Source organism: Corylus avellana, chromosome 6 (genome assembly GCF_965113065.1).
Source record: "Corylus avellana chromosome 6, dhCorAvel1.hap1.2, whole genome shotgun sequence".
NCBI lineage: Eukaryota > Viridiplantae > Streptophyta > Magnoliopsida > Fagales > Betulaceae > Corylus > Corylus avellana.
The window spans coordinates 2,937,206-2,964,411 of NC_142495.1; the positions used below are offsets into that span (position 1 = coordinate 2,937,206).

At 34.7% G+C, this 27,206-nt stretch overlaps 2 protein-coding genes across 5 annotated transcripts; one reads left to right on the forward strand and one right to left on the reverse strand.

The window, feature by feature from the left end:
* Positions 1–1,519: 1,519 nt before the first annotated feature.
* Positions 1,520–6,984, reverse strand: LOC132186148 (SUMO-conjugating enzyme SCE1). 4 transcript variants are annotated; one of them, XR_009440718.2, is made up of 6 exons: positions 6,696–6,981; positions 6,500–6,583; positions 3,222–3,374; positions 2,994–3,107; positions 2,375–2,524; positions 1,520–1,733 (listed from the first exon to the last, which is right to left on the reverse strand). XR_009440718.2 is itself a non-coding variant. In XM_059599977.2 (5 exons), exons 1-5 carry the CDS (start codon positions 6,762–6,764, stop codon positions 2,462–2,464), a joined length of 483 nt encoding a protein of 160 aa, XP_059455960.1. In that variant the 5' UTR covers positions 6,765–6,981; the 3' UTR covers positions 2,163–2,461. The 4 variants fall into 4 exon arrangements, 3 of the variants coding, with proteins under 3 accessions (XP_059455960.1, XP_088373346.1, XP_059455961.1); XM_059599977.2 differs by lacking the exon at positions 1,520–1,733 and having other exon boundaries at positions 2,163–2,524; XM_088517220.1 differs by lacking the exons at positions 1,520–1,733; positions 2,375–2,524 and adding an exon at positions 2,632–2,905 and having other exon boundaries at positions 2,989–3,107; positions 6,696–6,984.
* A 5,605-nt stretch (positions 6,985–12,589) lies between these two features.
* On the forward strand, positions 12,590–26,632 carry LOC132187670 (kinesin-like protein KIN-4A). Its single transcript, XM_059602062.2, has 26 exons — positions 12,590–13,112; positions 15,309–15,455; positions 15,567–15,716; positions 16,059–16,312; positions 16,782–16,969; positions 17,055–17,179; positions 17,838–17,874; positions 18,404–18,495; positions 18,651–18,761; positions 18,885–18,998; positions 19,218–19,311; positions 19,913–20,025; positions 20,648–20,746; positions 20,826–20,939; positions 21,064–21,180; positions 21,288–21,368; positions 22,226–22,297; positions 23,095–23,188; positions 23,275–23,306; positions 23,612–23,709; positions 23,806–23,904; positions 24,043–24,261; positions 24,846–25,008; positions 25,347–25,502; positions 25,579–25,880; positions 26,074–26,632. The coding sequence occupies exons 1-25, from the start codon at positions 12,978–12,980 to the stop codon at positions 25,789–25,791; spliced, it is 3,117 nt and encodes a 1,038-aa protein (XP_059458045.2). The 5' UTR covers positions 12,590–12,977; the 3' UTR covers positions 25,792–25,880; positions 26,074–26,632.
* The last annotated feature ends 574 nt before the right edge of the window (positions 26,633–27,206 follow it).

Consider the following 27,206-nt stretch of genomic DNA (forward strand, 5'->3'; position numbering starts at 1 on the left):
AAACAAAAAGTAAGAAGAAAAAAAAACTCGTGACCCACCCACATGGCTTTTTTTTTTCTTTTTTTTTTTCTAAAAAAATAAAATAAAATTATAAAGGTATTTTTTTTTTGAGAATTTTTATCTTTTTTTTTTTTTTTTTTGAAGTTCAATCGATTCTTACTAATTATATTTTCTATAATAAAATAATAAACCTTAAATTATAAACTAAAATAAATAGAAAAAAAAAATGCAAAAAGCAAAAAAAGAAGACACAAATATATAAGTTGGCTCAACTATAGAAACCTATATCCACATTTTACAATGTCCGAGAGTATGTTTGTTGCATTGACTTAATTCTATTTGTATTACTAAAAGTTGTATTTATATAATATATTATCATTAATAATAACAAAAATAATATATTATAATATGGTAGGTGAAACATATTTTAATACTTTTGGGTAATGAAGGATGAAAAATGAATAGGTTCTATATCAGTTTAGTATCCATCTATCAAAAAAGTTAGAAGATTTGCTTAAAAATATGGTAGCTAAAAAAAATCTTGACTTGCCATACGATTTGTCTTTATTAACGGACATTTTGATGATAGTTATAGCATTATCTCTTCTCTTTTACTAGACAACATAGAATATCACAATCTTATCAACCAGTTAAAATGATGAAATAAAGCATGCGAAAAACTTGGTGAATCACTTTGTAAAAAGCCTATCAATAATAAATAAAACTTTACTTTAACCAAAAGTAAAGTAAGAAAGGACAATCAATAAAAGAGAGGTTGCTTCAATAATTTTTTTTTTTTTTTTAAAAAAAAAGCCTTCTTTGAAAATAATATTTTGTACAATAAGTTATTTCTACAAAATATAGAGAATCTCTTTTATTTGTCTTTTGTCTTTTTACTTTTCTATATATAAAAGAGTGTGCAACCAACTCTCATATTGTCATTGAATGTAAAATAGTTAGTGTCTTACAATAAGAGTTTTCTTGAGTGTATTCTCTAACCGTTGGATAGCCAGACTGTTTTGCTTGAACATTTCGATTGCTATTTTTCAGTCTATGATTGTTCGTTTTCCTTTTGAAAAGCTTTTACCATCCTACATACATATATAGTTAATTTCAGTTTCTTGACTCTTAATCAGCAATTCATAATGGTAGTTCGGTAGAAGGACAAGGCTGACGATGAATTGTTGCCGCAGGGTTTTGAGATGAAGATAAAAGAAAGAACGGTTTGATGATACGGGACTGAGCACCACAGCTACCGATTTTGGAACACCCAGCTATTGATCGACTGGTGACTCATTGCGTCTGGAATTTGATAGTTGAAGGCATCAATGCTGGCTTGCAAATGATTACTTGTTTGCAGGGCTACCTCACATGAAAAATTGGAGACGGATGCATTAAGAATTGGAGTGGCAGTTCGTGCAAAAGAATGGAGAAAACGAGCGTAGAGGGCAGGAGGAGATTTGATAAGGCAGTGGACTTTTTTTTTTTGGAAAGTGGAGCAGAAGCTGAAAAGATGAACTACGCAGCAAAAGAGCTTGGCTTTAGAAGAGTATATTCAAGAATACAAATCAGTGGGAAAAATTGCCATGAAACAGTTCTATTCAATTATCCAATAAGATGGCATCTTTCTCAGTTTTAGATTTATCTGTAAATTGTACTTCATCTATGTGGCTCGCATGAAATGGTCTCCGCTTTTGCAACTGTTGATGAAACAGTGCCTCAGCATGCCAATGCTGCAATAGCATAGTGGTAAATAACATTAGTGGGGGCGTGAACCCATTGTGTTAAACTCTAGTTATCCAACCAAAGAAAGCAAAAAAGGTCAGATTCAATTTAGTATTTTGACGCTTCAATCATTAGATTACACATTCTGTATTTCCAAATTTCATATCAACTAGATGTCATTAATTATTAAATCCATAATCACATATTCTTGTATGTTTTTAAAATGAAATAAATAAATGCTATATGAGCTAACTCCTTAATGTGGAAGTATAAATCATCTTTAATATATTTATATATAGATTAACCTGTCCAAAATTTAATAGTAATTTTTACTGCCACAGTGAAAAGTGCTTACAAGTACATATAGCATTTCTCTAAAACTAAACCTATAGCTGTGTCTTTAAATATACAAAATAAGAATACCACTGAGACAGATAGACAGAGAAGGCAAGCTCATTGATAACACAATGCAATGTCTACAAACGCAGCAAGATTCCCAAAACATTAGAAGGGGGAAGTTTCTTACTAATATAAGACCAATGAGTTCATTGGTCGACGGGTACAATGTTATATATTAACAGAAGTTAATCCAAATCTAGAGAGAAGCAGCGTCTCAACATGTAGTCTAAACATAATAATGTCAACTTACATTTACCAAATCCCGACGATCTCTTAAAAGAGCATTTTAAGCATCAAACAAGTGATTGCCACTGAAAATGTCCATAGCGATCTAATCTTACACAATAGCCGGGTATTGCCTGGCCTGCTGCCGGACCCTTTTCTTATACTCCACAGCATCCTGTTGAGAGTTACATTCTCTTACGTAAGAATATATACTTTTTTTATTAAGTAAAGAATATAAACACAAGAAGGGAAAAAAACAAAAACAAAAACAAAACAAAAGATCAACCTGCATACAGTGTTAATTCTATAATGGATTCAATATTCTGTTACTTAAACCCTACTGTCCTACATTCAGCCACCACAGACATAATGAGAATGTGTATGATCTGTAGAAAGAACTGTTTCCTAGTTTACCATATCACCCAGTCATATTGTATCTCATCAGGCAAGGAGGGCTTTGCATCTAGACAACACAGATGTACGTCACTACTACACCTGCTTTGCCTCATTGAAAGAAATGAATGAGCCCTTTTCTACCCTGTTGAGATAGTATGTGACTGGACCTGATGAAGCACAGAGGCTCAATGAAAACATAATGGGATTCTCGAAGAAGAAATTCAGAAAGTTGTTGTGGCAATATATACCTGGATGAAGAGGTGATACCCTTCTGTCTGCGCAGGATCAGCAGGATTTGGCTGGTCAAGCAAATCCTGAATGCCCACAAGAATTTGTTTCACTGTTATGGCTGGTCTCCACCCCTACATATACCACAATGTTTTCCATGTTATCCAAGAGCTTCACCAATATGGCTGGGCTTTAACCCAATGTATAACACTAGCTTCAAATTGCTAAGAGCAGCAGACGGTACTTACACTATCCTCATTAAGAATAGAAAGACAGACAGTTCCAGACGGGTAGACATTAGGGTGGAAGAAACCTTGCGGGAATTTACATTTAGGGGGCTTGCTAGGGTAGTCTTCACTGAAGTGGAGCGTTAGTGGGAAGTAACCACCCTCCCAATCAGTCTGCAGCATTACATGGGCGGAAAAAAAGGTCATGCCATTCAAAATAGAAAAGAAATGTTGTTATAACTGAAAAGAAGTTGACTTTTCATTCACATTTCCATTACAAGAATTTTACTAGTCGTTTAGGCTTACTTTTAAAATTCAAAGACATCCAAACACAAGAAAATGTAGCAAGTGAAAGTAAGAATTCACCAACAAGCCCACAGCACAATATTGATTTAGACATCCCCTTTTAACCAGACACACTATACATTAACTGACGCAGCCATTGTAAAGGGATTTGGCTGTTGTCAAGTGTGATTTTTTGAAATTTGGCAATTTTTTATTGTGTCTGGCCCACATGGCATCTTCTATGAAGTAATCTCACTAAACTATGAAAATCAAGTTACAAGTAGTCTAGGGATATTTAAATAACTGAGACTATTGTTTAAGAGTCATTAGTATATTATTCACTCGCAGGAGTAAGGTATCTGAATCCTGCACAAAATAATTAAGCAATTTTAGTGATATTTTTGAAATATAGATGGAACTAGAGTTTTCTCGTAATATTTAAAAGCCATTGAAGTGTTTTCTTCAATTATAAGTTACTCATTTGCCTGTTTATTTTGCAGTGAAAAAATTAGGATTCCAGCAGTCTACTTATATGCTTGATTGTACTCGAAGGAAATCAAATTTTAACTAATGGAGTTACAAGTTTTTTGAATGTAACGGAGTTGTAGCCTAGGGTATATTTTGTCGTCATCATCATCTTCTTCCTATTTTCGATAAAACACCATATTATCTCAACTATACTACTCGCCCCAGACTTCTCCACCTTTCCATTACAAAACCCTAGTATTACAACCTTAACTCTGCTCTATACTAATCCATCTCTCAACCAAGCCCAAAGTCCCTACACTATCAGCAGTCCCAAATTTCTGGTAGCCAATCTCCACTTTCCTTGATCAAGCATTAACCTCTATTTTAACCCACAAGGATTCCATAAGCCCTAAACCCTATATTCCACCAATGCAAACCCTAAAAACTTGATTTTTCTCAAACTATTCCACCAAAATAAGAGTGCATCAGCAACTTTCCAAATCTATCGTACGACATTAACCATACAAACTATGCTGATTGGACAATGACATGCTGCAGTGAACTTTTGAAATGAAAATTGATGACCAAAGAACAAGTATTACAGACACACAAAAGGTGACTAAAAACCCATGGACGTAAAAAAATCATCATACAGCTGCTAAGCAACATGCTTTATGGTAGACAATTTAGGGGCTTACAGAATCTAATATATTGGTGAAAAAGCTATAAATTCATTTTGTCATGCTGGAATCCAGTGTTCCAATAAAAAACCTCCAACCTTATATTTCAAAAATAAACATTTGATTCCAGACGTCCATCAGTTCTCAGATAATATAGCACCAATAATTATTATGCAGAGAAAAGCTGGCATATTTACCAAAAAATTTATCCAAGAGAAAATCTTAATACGATAGTTGCCCCTGCTTCATAGGGATTTACCTATCACAGAGATGCACATAAGTATTCTGCAAATCAAGGCTGACATATTTATCAAAGAATGAAATCCAGATTTATGGAAAACACAAGAAGATGCGAATGACCTCAAATGAAAACAGGATAAGACACACCAACACTGCAATAGAAGTACAAAAAGAGGACCTGCTACTTTATTAAAAGTTTATAAATCACTCTCCATGCACATCAAAAGATAGAAAGTAATCTCAAAATAATCATATCCATTAAACTCAAGAGAAACTCATATTTGAGCACCTACAGTAAAACAAGCAACTCCATTATCTACCATTATCTAGGCTGAGGCTACCCATTGAACTAGGGTGGCAAACTAGACTAACTGGAAATTTAAATATTTACATCTTCATTTTGATTTTGAACAGGCTTCGATTAATTTACATTTCAATTGTGTAACTCTTTCAATGAGCTCATTTTTTAAGATAGGACCAAATTGCTACGTACACTATTGCAGTTCCCACAGATCTCATCTGTTATTCCAACTACCAAGTAAATATATTGAGCACAATTCTAAATTACCAAACATCCAAGTAGTAAGTCCATGAAAACAATAACATTTTACTCGCTCCGTCTCCAATTGAGTGTCTTGGTTTGAAATAGCACGAGTTTACTGAAGAAGAAAAAGTGCACCTTATTTTACCGAAAGGACAAAAATTTCCTCCAATAGAGTCTATAAATTTGCCACATGTCCTCTAACATATGAGAAACACATGCCTTTTAAATTAACATGTGAGAAGCACATAGGTCTCGTTTCGCTAATGCTTTTTTGAAGGTGCTTTTTGCTTTTTTGTTGTGATGTGATATAATGGTGATAGTAGTTTTGAGTGTTTTATATGTTGAGTTGTTTGTTAATGCTTTTAATTTTTTGCTAAAACACAAAAAGCAGTCCTAAAAAGCATTAGCAAACATGCCCATAGTTTTTTTAATATAACTATTAAAAGAGTTTATAGACTGGGTTGAAGCCAATTTGAAGGAAATTTATGTACTTACCGAAATGCCTAAAGACGAAAGGGCCGTTACCAATGTATTGACTTTTTAACTGGTGAAGGAGTAATTATAGGAAGATGAATCAATGTTTTTACTTATTGAAAATAAACACTCAAACTAGAGCAATGAATTCGACACACTTATTGCTTCATACAGTGCAAGAAGCACATGCACCCTACTAGCAGACAACATGTTCCTGAAAGAATATAAGAACTACTATATTACATCACATAAAATTCAACAGTGAGCTTCAAATATTTTGAACTCAAATTTCAAACTGAATGGGTATTTATAGGATGATGAACAAAATTTCACTTTTTGAAAATGGACACTCGATTTGAGACATTGAATTCGACATACTTATTGCTTTGCACCCTACTAACGGACCGCATATTCCCAAAAACATAGGCACTACCATACCACATTATATCGAATTACATAATCCAAAAACGAAAGAAACATAGTAATTTCACAAAATATAATCAGTACACGCTAAGAACACCAAAGAATAATAGTAAATAAAAAAGAAAAAAGAAAAATTAGGGTTCTGAAACAGAAGCTGAAGAAGAAGAAGACGACGAGAAGCTTACACCAGGCTTTCCAGGGATAGTGCAATGCCACACCATCAAATTGACCGTACCATCTGGCAGAGTCTCTGGCTTCGCGACAAAACCCTAGATTGCACAAAAAAAAAAAAAAAATTAGAAACGCAAAATTACAAAATGAAACGATCGGATTGAGAGAGAGAGAGAGATAGAAAAGGAAAAAAAAAAGAGTTGTACAGACATGCGGATGGTTTTTACGCCAAGCCTTTCGCTCCTCAGCAAGGCGACCGCGAGCAATACCTCCAGACATGGCTCTCTCTCTCTCTTGCTCGCTGTGTGGAATTTCTCTTTCGCTCTCTCGGACTCTCGCTCGCGTTTGGAGTATTTAAAGAGGGCGGAAAGAGAGAGAAGGAGAGCAAAGTAGCTGCGTCTTCTACGGTTCCGATTCTGCCCCGAATGGTGAGGACCTTTCTGCAGAGCTTCTAGGAATGTACGGCCCAGATTTCATCGAGGCTAGTGCAGGGCAGCAAATAGGCTGGCTTCTTTGTCCTTTTATGTTCCTCGATTAGTAAAATATTTCCCACGAAAAGTCAATCAATTTCGAATTTCTTTTCCTTTTGTTTTTTTTGGCTATTCTCGCGTGAGAATCACGCCACTCTGTGCCTTCACGTGACACACGCTTTAATTGTAGAAACTGACTGATGCGCACGCGTGACCTTATACTGCTTTGTAAGGAAAATGTTAAGAGTTGTAAATTAATAAATTTTTTTTATTAAGAAGTGCGTGTTAAAATGACGTGTAATTTTTTATTGGTATTTAATTTTTGAGGGTATTTTTTTGGTTCTTATGGATATTATTTTTTTCAAATTAAATAAAAAAAAATAAGTGTCAATTTATTATTTTTTTTATTATTATTTTTTTTATAAAATAATATACATTTAGAATACCTGACTAGTAAAAGATTTGGTGTCTTGGGTATTTCTCTGATAACTTGATCTTCTTCATTGGGATTAATAGGCATGGGATTAGGATTTTTTTTTTTTTTTTTGAGTTAAGAGTAATGTTATAAATTTTTCTTATGCTTTTTATTTTTTATTTTTTATTTTTTGTCCTTGTTTTGACAGAGGGAGGGGACCGGAGTAGGCCATGCCCCCCCTCCCCCCCAAATAAAATTTATAGGTTAACAAAAAAAAAATGTAAAGTTTTAATTTTAGTCCTAAACATTTTTTTTGGGCCATACTTATTAAGTTTTTTTTTTTATTTTTACCCTTACTTTCAAATGCTCACTTTTTCGGCCTTTATGGGTAGTCTTTAGTTCATAAAAAACTACTAAAATATTTTTTTTAATAAAAAAATTCTAAAGAATAAAAAAAAAAAAAAATGGTTGGCCCCCTCCCATAAAATTTCATGGTTCTGTCCGTGGATGCAAAGAACACAAGAAATACATAGGAATAACTTTTAGATTAAGGCATATTACAAAGTTTTCAAATAATTTAATCATCTTAATATATTTATCCATATAAAGTATTTTTAATTTATATTATCTTAGAAAATAGAAAGGAAGTTAAAGCCGAATAAATATTTGTTCTCGTATTTGGACTTAGGAGTGGTATAGGCTATGAGGCCCACTAGCGACTTTGTTGTGGGTTCGTTTATCTTTGCCGAAAACATGCCCATCCAATGAGCACAATTTAATTGGCCCAATGACTGAACCATGTTTTAGCCCATTCCGTATAAAGCCTTTTAACTGGCCTTAGTGAATCTATCTCTGTGCTTAGCTCGACTGTGTTGCTTGCAGACAAGGAGTAAAATTAAATTGAATGGTGTATATGTTGCTTACAATATTTATAACAAATTAAATCAATTTTATACCATATTAAATCAAGGAATTAGAACAAGTCAATCGATCTATTCTTTTTTAATGTTATTCCATAGCATTACCATACTTCATCCATCTAAAAATCTTAATTTAAATCGATCGTTATCAGGTGAAATATACATTCTCTTTGCATTTATCTAAGTTATTTCTTCATGAATATCTATTAAATATATTTTTATTTTTTCAAAAGTAGGTTGTGAAAGGAGCTCCTATGTTTCCAAATCATTTCCATTAATGAATTCTAGACTAGTAATATCGCAATCAAGAAACAAAATAATTATGCTAGCTAGCTAGCTTCTAAGATTAACCAGTGCTGCAATGGCCAAGTACAATTAACATGCATGGTTAGGCGCTTGCTTTTTTGACCAATATTATTATTGTCAACTGTAGTCGCTCTCTTTCAAAGTTAAGTTATTAAACTGATTATCTCTAATTATCTTAAGTTCAAATTAAGAATCAGAGCTGCTTTCACCCTGATGAGACTTCATTGTCTATATGGCCGGGAATTAAGCAGTCGTGGCCCACTGGTAGCTTACTCTGTATTGGCCAATCATCATCATCTCTATGCATGAAATAAATAAAAAGCTTGTCTCACACATTATATGGCCAAAGCCAAAATACATTACCATTCCAATTGACTCTGGTTTGGGACGATGAAAGGATCACAGCTATATAATTGTACCATAAAAGCCATATTTTTCTCTGGATCTGCATATCCCAATAGTTTACCACTCATATCCCAATAGTTTGTGGGCAACAATCAAGTTGAAAAGGAAGCGAAAATGGGTGATCGAATCAAAAGGGGAGAGCATGTAATGAGAAGGCCCACATAAGCAGAAGAAAGCACAGTGAAAAAAAGAAAGGTGGATTATCATTCACCACCACTCTTACAATGCATTGAATGGAACAGAGAGAGAGAGAGGAGCTCAAAAAAGACTTGGGAGTGAAAACTGTCAGCCCTGATTTTGGGTAAACTTTATGGTTTTAACGATGTTTGAGGATCTTCCCACGTTAAGAAAATCAGTACAGGGCATTTGAAGCCCGCCAAAAGGTCACTTTACCTGGATCATGCTTTTTTCTGGGGCTTTGTCTTGACTTCATTATCTCTTCTCCTTTGATTTTTCTTCTTCTTCGAGCAATTAAAGGAAAAGGGGAAGGGCAAATTTACATTTTAAAAAAAACACACACACACACAAAATATGAGTGGGGCAACCCGACAAACATATCAATACAATCAAACCGTGTTGAATAATCCTAACAACTATTGAAAATAGGCCAAAAGTTTGACTCGACCATTGGGTTTTTAGATGACGGTTTGAAAGGGCAGTCCAGTGGTGAAACTATCTAATATAACACCGATGTCAGTAATTAACATGTACGTACGTAATGCCATGCATTCACCACAACTACGAGAGCTCAGACATTGGAGTAGCCCTAGAGAGTGAAGTTATGGCCAACCTACCTACAAATATGGCCTCTAAAATGCTCAAAAAGCATGTTTGGATTTATGTTTGAAAAATATAGTTTTTAAGTGAAAAAAAAAAAAGTTTTTTTTGGTAAAAGCTTCATTTTTTAACTTTTGCCAAAAGTGTGTTTTGGCCTTTTTTTTTTTTTTTTTTTGCTTTTAATTTTGACCCTTATGGCATGTTTGAGATTGCGTTTGAGAGGCATAAAAGTGCTTTTAATATTCAAAAAGCCCGTTTGAAGAAAAAAAATACTTTTTGACATAAAAACTCTATTTCTCAAACGCAATTCCAAATATATTCTTAAAAGCGCTTCAATTTTTTTTTTTTATCCAACAAGTACTTTAAAAAAAAAAAAAACACAAAACAAATATTTTGAATGTTGAACGTATTTTTAGGCCCCTCAAACACATATACAAATAGACCCTCCTCAATAGGCGCAAACACTACTTCAAATATGTGTCTTGCACTAGAGTTTTGCTCGCCCTGCTGTCGAAGGCACTCTTTGTTTAGAAAGAAGACTTGAGCTTAAATCTCCATCATGTTACAACAAGCAATCCTTTCTATATAAGTGAATTAGTTTTTATGTCTCCGAGCCCCAAACAATAGGATAAAAGAGTTGGTGACTTGTCGGTGCAGAGAGGCCATTACGAAAGCATATTAACAAGAAGATTATGATAACGTCAAATTCTTAAAACGAACCCAATCCAAATCAAATTCGGGTAGCTGAAATAATTCAAGTGGGGGCTTATTACAAGCTAATGGTTGGAGTGGGGAGAATCCAATGAAATCAATAGAGATGGAGTTAGGTAAACGACAAGGAAACTTGAGGTTTGATCTTTCTATTTTGTCTCTAATTTTCCTAATTTCCCCATTTCTTCCGGGCTAGCTAGGTACATCGAAAGCTATACACCGTTTGCTTCGCTTGGATTTTACCGTAAACAAATTCAAGCAATGTGATAATATAAAGACAGAAATAGTTTTCTGCAATTTTTTGATGGCTACGCCAATGGCCCAATACACAAAATAAACGGGGAAAACAGTTGCTATTTTTCATTAATTTTTATTAGTAAAATGATTAAGACTATATAAGATATTAGGAATGCCCAAACATTCATTAACTAATTAGATTAACAAGTCAAATTTTTTGTTTAATCATTTCAATAATTATAAATTACTCCTCCTAACAAAACTATTTTATATTAATTAAATCAATCGAAATGAATAAAATAATAATAATAATGAAGTTGTCATGCATATCTCAGAATATTGGATGGCCTCGTGAATTAACAGAGACTTTTTTGTGGTAAGTATGACTTAACAGAGATTATAAAATAATTGCAAAAATAAAATAAAATCTGAAAAAAGTAAAAGAAAATGGAAAATTACCTGTAGAAATGGAGTCATCAGTCATGTGTGTAACAGAGACCTTTGGGATGCTTGCTTTATTAGAGTATGAGAAGTAGACCAAGAGCCATGTGAGTGAGGGCCCGAAAACTGCTTGATGCTTTTGACAAGTTTATCGTGGCCGTCGCTTTCGGTCCGAACCATTGCTTTTAAACTCATTACACTAGTCCAAATTGCCATCGAGGTTTTATATTATCGCCATCTTGGCCGTCGTTTTCTCCCTGTTTTTTTCTTCTGAAAATGGAAAAAGCTTGGCGATTGGGGGGAACATTTTTTTTTTTTTTAAAAAAATAAAATTATTAATAAATAATTCAAAATATAAAACACCCAAAAGTAAAAGTCTAAGAAGATTAAAGAAGGAATCATTATACACAAACAACAGACGATGAAATAATAATTAAATAATATATGAATCATTATGAAAGATTTACAAATTAAATATATTATAAATGGGTAGAATTCAAAGAATTATGGCACATATTATACACATTCTTAGAACAACTTTAAATTAAAGAAAAATAAAGCCTTCATTGATTTAATACTTTAATTAATATTTTAATGTTTCCCGTCTCCAAGGGGTAGATCAATCGGTAGTGGATTACGCCTCATGAAGTGGAGGTCACTAGTTTGAATCACTCTCCCCTTTCCCTTGTGTGGACATGTCAAAATATTCTAATGCTTCCCAATGAAAATAAAATGTGAATGATGGTGCGAAGATTCAAATTCATAATTTTTGTTTTGATACCATGTTAGATCGATTGCTATTTATTTTAAAAACTTAAGCTAATATGAAATAATTGATTTTATAGTTTAATTAATATTCTAAAAGTGTTTCTCTCATATGATTTTTAATCACGTGTATGTTGAACACATGCCAGTTTAATCGACTGGATTAGAGAAAATTGCTCTAATCCATTTTTTTTTTAAATTGTCCCTATTTATACTATATATCAATGACTCATCCCTCATCCAATCTCATTCTTTAAAGTTTGAAATAAAATTATTTGTTATTGTTAGTTTGAGATTAAAGTAAGGAAACCATCTTGATGAAGACCAACTTTTCTAGTAAGTTACAATCGATTAAAGTTTCAAGATTTTTTCTCATATCTTGCTCTTGAGTTTTTTTTTTTTCCTCTAAGTTTTGTAACTTCAAAAAAATATTGAGTCAACTTATATTGAAGATCCACATATCATGGAATTCTTAAATTGACTAATAGTAATAATAATAAATGATTAAGAACATTATTATTATTATTATTAAACTTAATAATGTAAATAGATTTTTTAATATCGTCTTATGTAGATATTCTGTGGACGTTTTTCTCTCAAAAATAATATCAGAAGTGATGGTTGATACGATACTGGTAGGACAACGGCTTCACGTATTTTTCCAGAAAAAGAAACAGGTGTTGGATGTGGAAAACTGGAGCTTGACAATTGCCACAAAAAACAAATACAATTAGTTATACTAAAAACAGGGAAGAGAGAGAGAGAAGGTGCCCTTTGAGTGAGTGAGAAACCAGAGGGTGAAGATTGTAGAGCAAGCGAAAAAATTGAAATAAAAAGCAGAGTAGTAGTTGTTAATTTGTTATAGTGCTTGCAGTTGGGTCATCTCTCTCTCTGTTAGAGTTGAAATCCACAACTTTACCTACTAATCAAACAAGAAGAAGATCAAATTCATAACAGAATCAGCATTTGCTACATAATATACGTACCCACCTGTTCATCCATCTTTTTGGCTTCTGGATTTCTTTCCCTTTGCTTTAATCTGGTCATGTTGGAAGTGCAACATATGGAAGCTTCTGAGAATTGTTCTGTCAAGGTTGCGGTTCATATACGCCCTCTTATCGCCGATGAACGCCTTCACGGGTGTAAAGAATGTGTTACTGTTACACCCGGGAAGCCTCAGGTAACTTTGCATTTTTCGACTCTTGAAGGGAACTGGGGGTTATTGAACTCGGTGCATGCTCTGTTTCTACAATCTTAGTATATGGGATTGTTTCTTTAAGCTAAAAGCTGACACCTTTACTGTCATTTCGCGCAGTATTTATTGCATTCTAGGTGTTTTCGACTTGTTTTTTCGGTTAATTAAGGGTGTTCAGTAATTTTTGTTTGGTTTAATTTGTTGGTTTGTTATTCTTTTCCGAGGAACTGGGGATTCATGAACTTGGAGCTGCTCTGTTTCTACATTTTAGCATACTGATTTTTTTAAAGGTGTCAGCTTTTCTGTCGTTTCCCGCAGAATCAGTTGAATTCTAGGTGTTTTCAACTTGTAGTTTTCCGTTAATTAGGGTGTCTGGTAATCTCTATTTAGTTTGATGTTTCTCCTTGTATTACGTATTGCCTCTATTGGTTTTTGGGTGAGAGCTTGGAGCATTGAGGAATCCTACTTTGTCTTTTGTTACTAATATTGCTGAAGAACAAGTATAACCTGGTTCCTTCATTTTATATGTGAACCTTTGTTTCTTTGACAAAACTTAATTTGCTTAAATGGGCACGTAGTAACAGGATATGAGTTAAAATATTTGGCATCTAATCTCTTATTTTGTGCCACTTTCTGCCCATTTGTAAATACTCATTTTGACGTATCTGTGCCTGTTTTGGGGTCAGTGGCATGTGCTGAATCCGGTCCTTGCTGCTCAACTAAACAAACCCACAGTTTGAGAAATTGAGGTCTGCTGCATAAATATTGATTTTGTTTATCATCATCCTGCTTTGTATAAGGCAATTTCATTTGGTAAACCATAGGTTATTGAGCTGTTGCTCACTACCTTGATCCAAGGTTTATTTTTGGTTAACATGTGTTGACTTTGTGTTTCTTGTGCTAACTGAAAATGAAACATTTAATGCTCTTGCATATTTGCAACTGCACACAAGCGGTATAGATCTTGTAATATCTCTGTACTGAGTTGGATTTCTGGAAGTTTAGATAATAGAGGCTATGGGTTTGAAGCTTAAAAGATGTACAGTGTGTTAAATTTGAGATACTGTCTTGAAGTTTTTTTTTCTTTCTTTACAATATATATGTGGAGAGATTACATATGCTTTGCTTTAAATTATGTGTAAAAACGACTGCAGCTAAAGGATTTCCTAGTTAGATTTTTTTTTTTTGGTCCATGAGAGGGTTAGTGGGCCTATGGGCTTTATAACAGAAGCAACCTTCTCCCATCCGTTGACCCCCTACTCCTCAATGGTTGTGTAACGACCCAGAAAAAGTACTAGCTATATCTGCTACATCATTCCAAAAGGACTAGTCAATTTGGACCTTCCTAAAATCACTTATAAAATCCAGTTTTACCTTATAAGGAACCAATGTGGGATTTAGTACCCATTAGTGCCTTAATAATTTACGCACTTTATATGGTTATTCATCTTCTTAATGTGGCATTGAGGTGTCACAATCTTCTCTCCTTAGATCTCTGACGTCTTCATTAGGGCCACGGCACACAGTGCTCTAGTACCACATAATATTACTACGTTACATTGATATCATTTGTAATGATCAAAGGAAAGCGTTAGCCATATCTGCGCTATCATTTCAAAATAACTAGTCAATTTGGAATAACCTAGAATCACTTATAAATTCCAGTCTCACCTAATAAGGAACCAGTGTGGACCTAGTACTCATTAGTGCCTTTATAATCTGCGCACTATATGTGGGTTATTCATCTTCTCAATGTGGGATTGGGGTGTTACACCAGGTCTTTGGCACGACACCTAGGGTCTTTGGCACGACACCTAGGGTCTTTGGTACGACAATATCTAAGCTAGCTTTCACCTTCGATTGCTAATTTTGTAATGCTATGCAGCTATATGCCATCTAAGTATATTTCATCTTGGGAGATCGGGCATCTTCAAAATGCCTCATATCATAAACTATATTTCAGTTTGTGAAATTTGTACATGCTACTTGCTGATATAATGAGTTGGTTGTAAAATGTAAAGCACTTAGCCATGTTATGTGGCTAATGCCTCATGTTTTTAGAGGAACATGTTTCAATTTATTTTTGCAATATGTGAAATATTTTATAATGATATTTCCTGCAACATTTTCTTTACTGTCTAAGTTGCTGAGAATGTGATCTTAGTTTTTACTGTGGAGCAGGCACAAATTGGCACTCATTCCTTTACATTTGATCATGTCTATGGAAGCAGTGGATCTCCTTCATCTTCCATGTTTGAAGAATGTGTTGCTCCACTTGTTGATGGTTTGTTCCAAGGATATAATGCAACTGTGCTGGCCTATGGTCAGGTAATGTCTACCCCACGCCCAAAAAAAAAAAAAAAAAAAATCTTTAAGCAGAACAAGACCTCTCATTATTTCTTATTTTCTATTGGGTATTGACACGTATCTATGCTGCAGACAGGATCTGGGAAAACATATACCATGGGGACTAGCTTCAAGGATGGTTGCCACACAGGACTTATTCCTCAAGTTATGAATGCACTGTTCAACAAGATTGAAATATTGAAGCATCAAACAGAATTCCAGTTGCATGTTTCTTTCATTGAGGTACAGTCATTATATGGTTCATTTTTATACATTAGCGCTGTTGGTCATGTGTTTTATATTACATTATTTCTTTCTGAAGCTACTGATTTCCCACTTTAAAATATATTCAATGGCCCAAAAAAAGTACAACAGGACAAGTTCTTAAGCATTCTTGACTTATAAATCTGACCCATGGGATAATAGGTTCCAGTAGTTCTGAAATATTATTCTCATGACAATTTACATGGGTCCTCTTGAAGATGAGTTCACCTTGAAATAATGCATGAATTTGCAAGTGTGATATGATGGCTAGGTTATCCTTTTTCCTTTCTAAGAAATTAATTCGAATGTTTGAATTTGAAGATTCTCAAGGAAGAAGTATGGGACTTGCTCGATTCCGTATCTATTAGTAAATTGGAGACTTCTAATGGACATGCTGGAAAAGTTTCTGTTGCTGGGAGGCAGCCGATTCAAATTCGTGAAACTTCAAATGGAGTTATAACACTAACAGGATCAACCGAAGTTGCTGTTAGTACATTACAAGAAATGGCTGCTTGCCTGGAGCAAGGATCTTTAAGCAGGGCAACTGGGAGTACAAATATGAACAACCAGTCCAGGTAATGAGCAAACACTGCAATGTTCAGTTTTCCACCAATCGCCTCATTGAAGAGCTGGATTGAGGGTATTTCATCATAGTGGTATAAGATGTGACATTGTTATGAATTAAACTTCTCGATATCATTGATATTGATGCCATTGGCTTACATTATAGTTTACACGTTCTGTGTATATTTAGCTTAGAATTTTCAGGTGCTATTCTTGTTTGATATAGCATGAGTATTAAATGAAAGACATAATATAATGGTCTCAAGGCTAGGTATTTTTCATTTGTTGCGTATGTGTGTGAACATCTTGCTTATCACATTATTGTAGCTAAATTGTGATTTTCTCCAGAAGTTATGTTTTACAAAATTGAGATACAAGTGATGCATTTTAATGCTTGTAGAGGCTTATTCATGGTTATGACTTATGATTGAATCTACATAATCTAATGACGTGTGTTTTCCACTTGCATGTTTGTATTAGTCGGTCACATGCCATCTTCACAATCACATTAGAGCAGATGCACAAACTCCATTCAGTTTTTCCTGGCAATGACGCCTCAGATGAGGATATGGGTGAAGAATATTTTTGTGCAAAGCTCCATCTGGTAGATCTTGCTGGATCTGAACGAGCTAAAAGAACAGGTTCTGATGGTCTTCGTTTTAAAGAAGGTAAGTAAACTGGTTATTAATACATTCCTACTGAGCTTTTTTGTCATAATAAAATGAAATTTCTCAGTTTTGTTTCTGTGAATAGGTATACACATCAATAAGGGGCTTCTTGCACTTGGTAACGTCATTAGTGCACTGGGGGATGAGAAAAAGCGGAAAGAGGGTGTGCATGTACCTTACCGAGACAGTAAACTAACTCGACTGTTGCAGGTGGATTAATTTTATGTTAATCTATATGTCATATGTGAGATGTGAGTTTGTTTACAGCTACAGTTAACTCCTAAATTCCACGTGCTGATGTTGACATGGAAAAGTGATGATCCGAGATTCCTAGTGGTCTATATCAACCTCCATCTTTCTTGTAGATATGTTTTTCCAACTTAGGAGAATATGACAAATGTATGCATAATTTAGATGTGACCTCTTAAGCTTTTTTAGAATTAGGTAGAGACAGATTCATGGCTCTTGATGACCATTGGGCTCGATAAATTCTTAGAATTCATTTTTTCAGAAATTACTCACAAATACTTTCCTGATATTGTGATGTTAAGGGTCTTGTCACCTTAAATTTCCTTAAACAATATCAAGGCTGGGATTTGCTGAGTATTGAGATAGCTTGTTGAGGCCTTCAGTTGATGGTGATTTTAAATATATTCATTTTAACCTTAATTTACAAAATTACGGTTAAGTATATTTGTTGGTCTTACAAATAAAGAACAAAGAATAATTTGGCTATTATCATCAGGATTTTAATAGTATTGAGTAATTAAGACCGACTTTTCAGTTTTGCTTGTTCTTTTCTTTCTTTCCATCCTTTTTCTTCTTCTCTGGTAGTTTTCTGATTGTTGTTTTTTTTGCATCTTGGCAGGATTCACTTGGTGGAAACAGTAAAACTGTCATGATAGGTAACTTCTAGGAGATTGGTCCTGGGGCACTTACAATATTAGAGATAGTGTCACATATACAGACAAAAACACAGCTATATTCATGAATTGCCTTGCTAAACAATCAAATAGAACTGAGTTTGTTCGCCTTAGTTTTCATTTGTTTCAGTCATATCCTAACAGAAAGAGGAATTACTTTCTTTGGTCAATTCCTTTTTTTGAACAAGGTGTATTCAATTCCAACCCTTTGTTATGGCAGATAATTCCTGCTTCTTAGAAACATCCTTTTCCCGAACGTGATACGTTCTCTTTCTTTACATAAGATGTAGAAACAAGGGGGAGCTGCCCTTTTTTTTGTTGTTTTTTCCTTCTTTCTTTGTAGAATTTGTTATTCGCTTCATTGTTTTTACTGTTTTTTCTAGTTGTATCATGTGTGAGGTAATAGGAAGATGTTTGATTTTCTACCTTTTGATTTGGATTGCTCCATTAATTGAAATTGGAAATCTTGTCATGCTTATTTAATCTATTGGAATTATGATCCTTGTTCCAGCTTGCATCAGTCCTGCTGATATCAATGCTGAGGAAAGTCTTAACACTCTCAAGTATGCAAATCGTGCCCGCAATATTCAAAATAGGCCTGTTGTAAGTTTGTTAGATTACTTTGTTATGACATATTTTGTACTTAATCCCCTGATTTTATGCTAGATGTAGATAAGGAAACTTTATCTGCTTTTAAGTTCCTGCAAAGTATAAACAAACACCCCCCCCCCCCCCCCCACTTTTTTTTCTTGCTACAGGTTAATAGAGATTTGATATCCAATGAGATGCAAAAATTGAGGCAGCAGCTGAAGTACTTACAGGCAGAGCTCTGTGCTCGTGGGGGAGGAGCACCATCAGATGAAGTACAGGTACTTGCTTTATACAGAATAGAACTGTTGTTTGATCACAGTATTTACTGCATTATATGCCTGCGGTGATAAATTGGATGTGCTTGGTGGCAAAATGTTTTTTCTTTTTTTTTGGTTTCATAGGTTCTTAAGGATCGGATTGCTTGGCTTGAGGCTGCCAATGGGGACCTTTCTCGAGAACTTCATGAATACCACAGCAGATGTGGTGTCACATTGCAGGATGAAATAGATGCTGAAGTATGTAATAGAAACTGTAATTCTTTATCTTCTTCTTTGCTTTTCTTATTCTCATAAAGGTAAATTTTCCTTTCCACAGTTGCATGGGAGCGGAATGTCAGTGATTTTTTTTAGTATCAGTAGAACATGGCTGTATTATATTTGTTTTATTCCTCTAATAACATACTTGAGCAAAAGTGTTGCATTAATATTTATGTTACTTGGTGTTTTATTTTTCAGGAAGGCCACATCTCTTTTACAAAAAGTGATGGACTCAAGAGGAGCTGTCCGGGCATGGAATCATCTGATTATCGGATAGTTGAAGCCAAATCAGGTGATCCACTCATTTTGCTGTATAGTTTGAACCATTTTATGAGAATGATTGCTTATAGGCTTGAATAAGCTTCAATGCATTGTTCCCTTAGATATACATTGGATGACCATTTAATTAGTAATTAACTAGCGTCCCTATCATGAGATGGGTGAAACCATAACAGGTATTTCCCTCATTTTGCTGTATAGTTTGAATCATTTTGGAAGAATGATGTTGGTTACAGGCTTGAATATGCTTCAATGCACTGCGCCAATGGATATAAAATGGATTAAAAAGTTAATTGTGGTCATTTTGTTAAAAAAAATCTCTGTTATGTATGTAATCTCAACCTTTTCTTTTTGGTTGTTGTGTGTGTGTGCATGGTGGATGTGGGGCAATAAATGGTTGACTGTGGTGGGGTTGGGCAGTGGTCTCATCAACTATATAGAATTCAACATTTATTTTTCAGGAAGGACACCGAATTTGCCAACATTTTTTTAAAAAGAAAGAAAAAAAAAAGATAAAAAAAGAAGATAAAACTAACTAACTAAGAATTATAAATCATGCTTTGGTTTGTTTACCCAGTTCTTCAAAGTTTAGCGCTTTATTCTCATTTCTACAGGTGAAAATCCCCTGGAATTTGATGCTGTAAATAAAGAGTGGGAGCATGCACTTCTACAAGATACTATGGACAAAACATTGAATGAGTTGAACAAACGTTTGGAGCAGAAAGAGGTTTCATTATTTTCCTTTCTTTATGCATTCATATGTATAGATTATAGGATTGATAAGGAATACTAACAACATAATTTATATTTATGTTCCTTGAGCTAATGAAGTTGGAATATGTGCACAATTTTATTATAACAACTGTAGTTGTTTGTATTGAAAAAGCAAAGTGATGACAGAGACGAAATCCTCAACCAATGTCATATGGAGCCAAAATCTTATTATATTAAGACAACAGTACCTGCAGGAGAAAAACTTCTTGGCCACTCAAATAATTCTCAACCATATATTTAGGTTCCCTATGTTGTGAAGTCACTCTCTTTTTAATGCTATATTCTCCTTTTATTAAGCTATCAAGTGACAAAACTAGGCTTGGAAATGCAATTTTAGTGAAGGATGAATCCTTTACCTTATCTGAAATAGCCACTTATACCTTTTTTTCAGAAGTAAGTTGGCCTTTCTATCACCTTGCAGATTTTACTCTAGCGGCCATGTTAGGCATCTATGCAACTTATGTATGAATCAAATACACCATATGCTAGGATCTAAGCATTAACATCAAATTGGTGGCTTATTAGTACTTTTAAACACCTTTATCAATCCTTAATATGTGCTTGCTTTTGTGCAGTCTGAGATGAAACTTCTTGGGGGAATTGACACTGAGGCACTCAAGCAGCACTTTGGGAAGAAAATCATGGAACTCGAGGAAGAGAAAAAAATTGTGCAGGTCAAATAGATTCTTCTTGAATTATTGGTGTCTACTATGCTTTGACTTTAACTGCTGATTTTCAATTTCACAAATACAGCAAGAAAGGGATCATTTATTGGCAGAAGTTGAGACTCTTGCTGCTAATTCTGATGGACACACACAGAAAATGCAAGAAATTGACGCTAAGAAATTAAAAGCACTTGAAGCACAGGTTAAAATATCATCCCGTTTTCATAAAATATTAATTAATTTAAAACTCGTATAACTAAGTGTTGTCCTGTTTTCATTAACTAGAATTCTTGATTTATGTGTAAACTTTCCATTATGAACTTCAGATTTTAGATCTTAAGAAGAAACAGGAAAGCCAGGTCCAACTTTTGAAGCAAAAACAGAAAAGTGATGAAGCAGCAAATCGCTTGCAAGCTGAAATACAGTATATCAAGACACAGAAGGTTGGTTCTTATTTTAGTGCTTAACCGAATTTAGATTCGCACATCCAATTGTACAATATCTCATGATTTTTGGATCCATCCTGTTTGTTCTCTGTTCAATGTTCTAGGTCCAGTTGCAGCATAAAATAAAACAAGTTGCAGAACAATTTCGACAATGGAAGGCCTCTCGCGAGAAGGAATTACTTCAGGTGCTTTACCTTCTATTAAACTGTATTGGGTTAATTTCTTAATTTCAAGTCCACAGGTACTGCTGTCTTGGAAATATCATGCTTCATTGACTGCCATGTAGTTTGTCACAAACCGGAAATGTGAAGCGCTGCATGTGCATTCTGTTTACACCTAATGCTTGATTTTCAGTTGAACCCATCTTTATTAAAGATATTTATTGAATATGGTGTGGAATGCGAGAATGTTCTTTCAGTCCAGAGATGTTATGCTTATAGATATGCTTACCTAAGAGGGAAAAAGAAAAAACCATAGAGATGTTCTTTTGAATCAACAGGGGATTTTAACAAGAGAATTGAAACAGAATCAAAAGATGTTTCAGTACATTTAAATAAACCTAAATGTTTTAATTTAAGGAACAAATTGAATCAGAAACTTGCCTAGATTGCTGTATCTTCATCTAAATATATTTCTAAAAAGGCTAATATTTCCAAATCTTCAGATATTAGAAATCATAATATTGAATCAATCAAAATTTGTAGCAATGCCAAAAGCACTTAATGCTTTCTTATGGTTTTATGTTGTGAAGTGCATCTTATCAAACTTTTTTCATGTTTCAGAGTGTTATGCTTCTTGGAATTTGTTTCAAACTCTTCATGCTTTTTTTTTTTTTCTTCTCTTGACGTTTTCATGGATTGAACCTTGCCACATAATTGACATTTTGGACCATGATGTCATGCCCTTTTTACTACCTTATTTTTTATTCTGGTTTTTATGATGGTTATTTACTTTAAGTCAAGCTTGAGATATTGAATCCTGTGTCTTCTGTTCGTGTAATTGTGTTATTTACTGTAGTTTTTAAAACTTTGCTCTTAAGCAGCTAAAGAAGGAGGGAAGGAGAAATGAATATGAACGACATAAACTTGAAGCTCTGAATCAGCGCCAGAAAATGGTAAAATTTATATCCAGCTATTTTGTGAAGCTGTTGGAATACTTTAATGCAACCTAACTCTGGAGCTGACATCCTCTCTCTCTCTCTCTCTCTCTCAATGTTTGGTACTGTTGGAGAACATTTAGGTAAATATCAGCATAACTCTAGTCTAGAGTGAAAACAAAAGTTGGATAAAGAACAGTAACAAAAGAACTACTCGACTATACCCCCTTCTCCCTTTGTGGACTTCAAGAAGATAAATATACTGTCAAGAGAATATAACTAAAACCATACTTAATTAGATAATAAAAATATAGTACAAGAATTTTGGATGGACTAGGGCTGTAAATTTGGGAGTTGGAACTTTGTTTAAAGAGGAAGATCCAGAAAAAAAAAAAAAAAAAAAAAAAAAAAAAAAAAAAGGAAGAAGAGCAAGAAGAAGGCAATTTAAGCCAAAACTAACTTAAGCACAGTATAGAGCACAAAAGTTTTTAAAAAATGTTACAGAACTTACCACTGCCATACAGATGAATTTGAGGGGTTGGAAGGTTTTTTTTTTTTTTTTTTTTTTTTGTGAGTGAAGGGTTGGAAGGTTCAGTCGTGGAAGAGTGGGGCAGCTGTGAGAATGTTGAAAGAGAAATCCTGTAGGCAGACTCAGATTAATAATTCTTTTCACCAAAGATCCCTCAATTTAAGCTTCCTAGTTTGCATATAATTTGTATGTGGGATAACACTTAAGGCTTTCTCATGCTGATCCATGTGATGTGGTCATTAGGATTTATAGAATCTCTGGCTAATCTTTGTAATCTTTTCCCCAGGTTCTTCAAAGAAAGACAGAAGAGGCTACTATGGCTACCAGAAGGCTGAAAGAATTGCTGGAAGCCCGTAAGCCTCCTGCACGTGACCTCCCGGGTAAATATTTTTCTTTGGATTATTCTGTCATTATATACTTTCACTTCCTAATCTTTTTTTCTTTTTTCTTTTTTTGTGTCTTTCAGTGACATACAATGGACATACACTGACTAGTCAGGTAAATGACCTGTACCATATTGTGAAATTTGTAAATGGCAACATCCATTCAAATCGGAGCAACACATTTATAGACTTCTTGAGGTTGGGTTGGGCTCCTAGCAGACCCAGTTATGATCAACGTCATAACAACCCGATTCATGTTTTGAAATAATTCTTCAATTGTCATATATAAATATGTGTGTGTGTGTGTTTGATATACCATTATCAAACATACATTTGATATGTGCGGGTTTGAAGGTTGGTTTCAATTGATTCTAACATGGTTTGGTTAGAGGTTCTTTCTAATATGAATTGCATCTCTAGGGCAATGAAAAGTCTTTGCAAAGGTGGCTTGATCATGAGCTGGAAGTCATGGTGAATGTGCATGAAGTTCGTTTTGAATACGAAAAGCAAAGCCAAGTGTATGTATTCAGCATTTTGTTTCTTTTACATTTGCTGTGTATTGCAACCTTTCTCAAGTGCATTCAATCAGCTTATTCATTAGAATTATTGTTTAGACAAGCTGCACTGGCAGAAGAATTGGATGTAATGAAACAAGTGGATCGATTTTCTTCTAATGGGCAGAGTCCCCCTAGAGGGAAGAATGGATATTCCAGGTATGTAACTATGAAATTTTCTTCTCAAGGTTCTTCCCTCACTTGCCATGATTGTTGTAACTATGTATGTATGTTCCAGTATCTTTGGTTGCCATAATGAAGTTAATTTCTTACATTCTTTGTTTTCCAATCAATCAGGCTATCCATGTCACCAAATGCAAGAATGGGAAGGATAGCTTCTCTGGAGAACATGCTGAGCATGTCTTCAAATGCACTCATGGCAATGGCTTCACAGCTTTCAGAGGCAGAAGAAAGGGAGCGTGCCTCAATTGGTCGTGGACGTTGGAACCACTTACGCTCAATGGGAGATGCTAAGAACTTGCTTCAGTACATGTTTAATGCTGCTGCAGAAGCAAGGTGCTTATACAACCTGGCAAAGAGCTTATAGTATTTTGGCCTTTATATCTGAAAAATTGAAGTCAGCATAAAACACATTTTGATACTTTCCAAAGCATATCAGTGCTAATTGGCTAAACTCTACCAAAATCCGATAATGAAATTTTAAATGACCAACAAGTCCATTCCTGCTTGTGCCAATTCGTGGTAATAGGTTTTGCCATGTTTCCTAGATGATGTATGCAAACATGCCGCACAAAAAACAGGAAAAGAACGCTGATTGTGTTTTACATTGATGGGAATGACTTTAATATATTTTTTGGGTTATGCATTTTTAAAGTTTGTATCTCCTTTCAACTTATCTCTTCCATTCTCTGGTAGTGGAGAAAATAATAAGAGATGTTTCTTTATGACTCAATATAAAGTTTTCCTCCCGCCACATGATGTTATGCGATTGTGGTGCATTCATATATATGCACATCCAAGGAAATAAAGTGAAAATTGGAATGACATAATTAATTAGTTCAAAGAATGAGATATTATCTTTTGCTGGTGCAAGTGATTTCATGTTTGTAATGTTAATCATAGCACTTATGAATCAACAGGTGCCAGTTGTGGGAAAAGAACGTGGAGATTAAGGAAATGAAAGAGCAACTGAAGGAGCTTGTATCTTTGCTACAACAAAGTGAAGCACAGCAAAAAGAACTCATAAAGGAGCAAAAAGTGTGGGAACAAACTCCTGCAATTGGTTTAGCTTCATCAGCTTCGGTGATTATCTGCTTAGCCTGTATTATAATGTATAATCTAATTGTTCTAATTCTAAGATTGCACAATAAATTTGGAAACCCAACTTTGTAACTGACATTAATGCAAACCTACAAAATTGGTAGATGGTATGAGTAATTTTGACAGTGGCCAATTTACTAAAATATAATCTTCTAGTACCTCATGCTCTTTTGTCCATATGTAAAAATCATGAACTGGGCTGAATAATGTAGACCAGATTCTTAAGACGTGTAAAAATTTACTCTCCAATCAAATATTGTCACTCTACTGACTGTTTCAGTTTTGGTGGTTGTTTTGACGCTTCTTAATGGAATCAACAGGGCAATTCACGCACTTCGTTAAAACACTTTGCGGATGATATGACTGGTCCCTTGTCTCCAATGTCGCTTCCAGCACCAAAGCAACTGAAGTTTTCACCTGGAATTGTTAATGGATCAGTTAGGCAGTCGGCCACATATCTAGACCAGATGCGAAAGGTAATTCCCCCATCCCATACTGCTTTTTGGGTGCTCAACCTCCTCTTTGATTTAGTAGAGATGTTTGTGGCTGTAGATGGTACCTATAGGACAATTGTCAATGAAGAAACTAGCAGCTGTGGGACAAGCTGGGAAACTCTGGAGGTGGAAGAGAAGTCATCATCAGTGGCTACTACAGTTCAAATGGAAGTGGCAAAAGCCTTGGAGACTCTCAGAATGGATCAAGCACAGTGATGAGACAATCATAAGATCAAGGCCTCGCCTACAAGCTCTGGTTGATATGGTGTGATAACCTCAAATTCATCAGCTTTCTCTTTGGTGTACATACATTGACTGCCATGTACGATCCAAGACATGGTTTGGTGAGCAAATCAATAGGTAATTTTCTCTTCTTGTTTTTCAAACCCGTGAAATTTGTTACCTGGAGAGACAGCTAGTCAGCTCGTTTCTTTGCAGAGTTGTTAGACATCTTACTTTTGAATATGTGCATTGTGCTGCCTTGAGTAACCAAAACTCACTTGGTCACTGCGTTTCACTTCTTTTTCTTCTTCTTCTTTCTGTATGGACGCAGAGATCTCATAAATTGATTGGCTAGAGGAGATTGGCATTTTTCCATGGTCGTTTGGATGAGACACTGATGGGATTTTGGGGTATCTTTGGTTTTTCTCTGGATTTGATTGGTGAAAGATTACAGCAGAAGCACTTCTCAGGCTGACAGGATCACGAAAGTCATAGGAAAAGGCAGATGAGTGAGTGAAAGCACTGCATAAGCTGGAAGATATGTTTTGTGATGCTAATGTATTCCATGTGTTTCCTTGTTTCTTGTACATCGTGCATGTTTGTGGGGATCCCGTTTTGTGAAGAATATAATCAAGATTAGATTGAAAATTAGTGAGAGTAGACTCCAAGCCTTGAAGTTGTTATTGGACTTGTTTGATCTAAACGAGTCCAATAAGAACTAGGAGGCTTGGACTTGACTTTAAACTAACTCTCAATCTAATATGAAATAATCTTTACAAAAAGGAACTTGTTCAGGTTGTGTAAATAATTGCCCCCAGATAACTTTCGTATGTACATATTATCATTTTCGTCTAGTTTGAAAAATATCTTAGCCGTGATAATTGTCTTCACTGCCTTCTCTCTCCTTGCATGTGTGATATTTGTCAAAGCAACAGGTATATGGTTCAGGCAAAACAGGTTGGATTTGGCTTCATGTCTCTGTAGACCTTGGCCTTTAAATCATATCTAACACCGCTGAAGGAGAGTAACATGTCGTGGCAGCATGGTAATAACCAAAGTCATTTAGACAATATTCCATTTTGTTATATTCTACGAATCTACATGATTTACGGCCATTTTATGTAATTTTTTTTTTTTTTTTTTTTTTTTTTTTTTTTTTTTGTAACGAGGCAAAACGGCAGGAAAATGCCAATTCTGTTTCCCACAAACGACATAAGTTCCCACATTGCCTTTTTCCCCCCTTCAACGGCCACTCATTCATTTACACTCAAATGCCTTAAAACTATTATTTCTTAGTAAAAAAACCCCTTCCGTCAGTCAAGACTCATGACTGTTAAGTCATACGGAATTTGCCTTTTTTAGACATAAAAGGACGGAAATCACCTCAAATAAAAAATGCAAAAAAACAAAACTATATAATTTTTTTATTCTTTCTTTTAAAAAAAGGATCATTGTTTGGAGGTG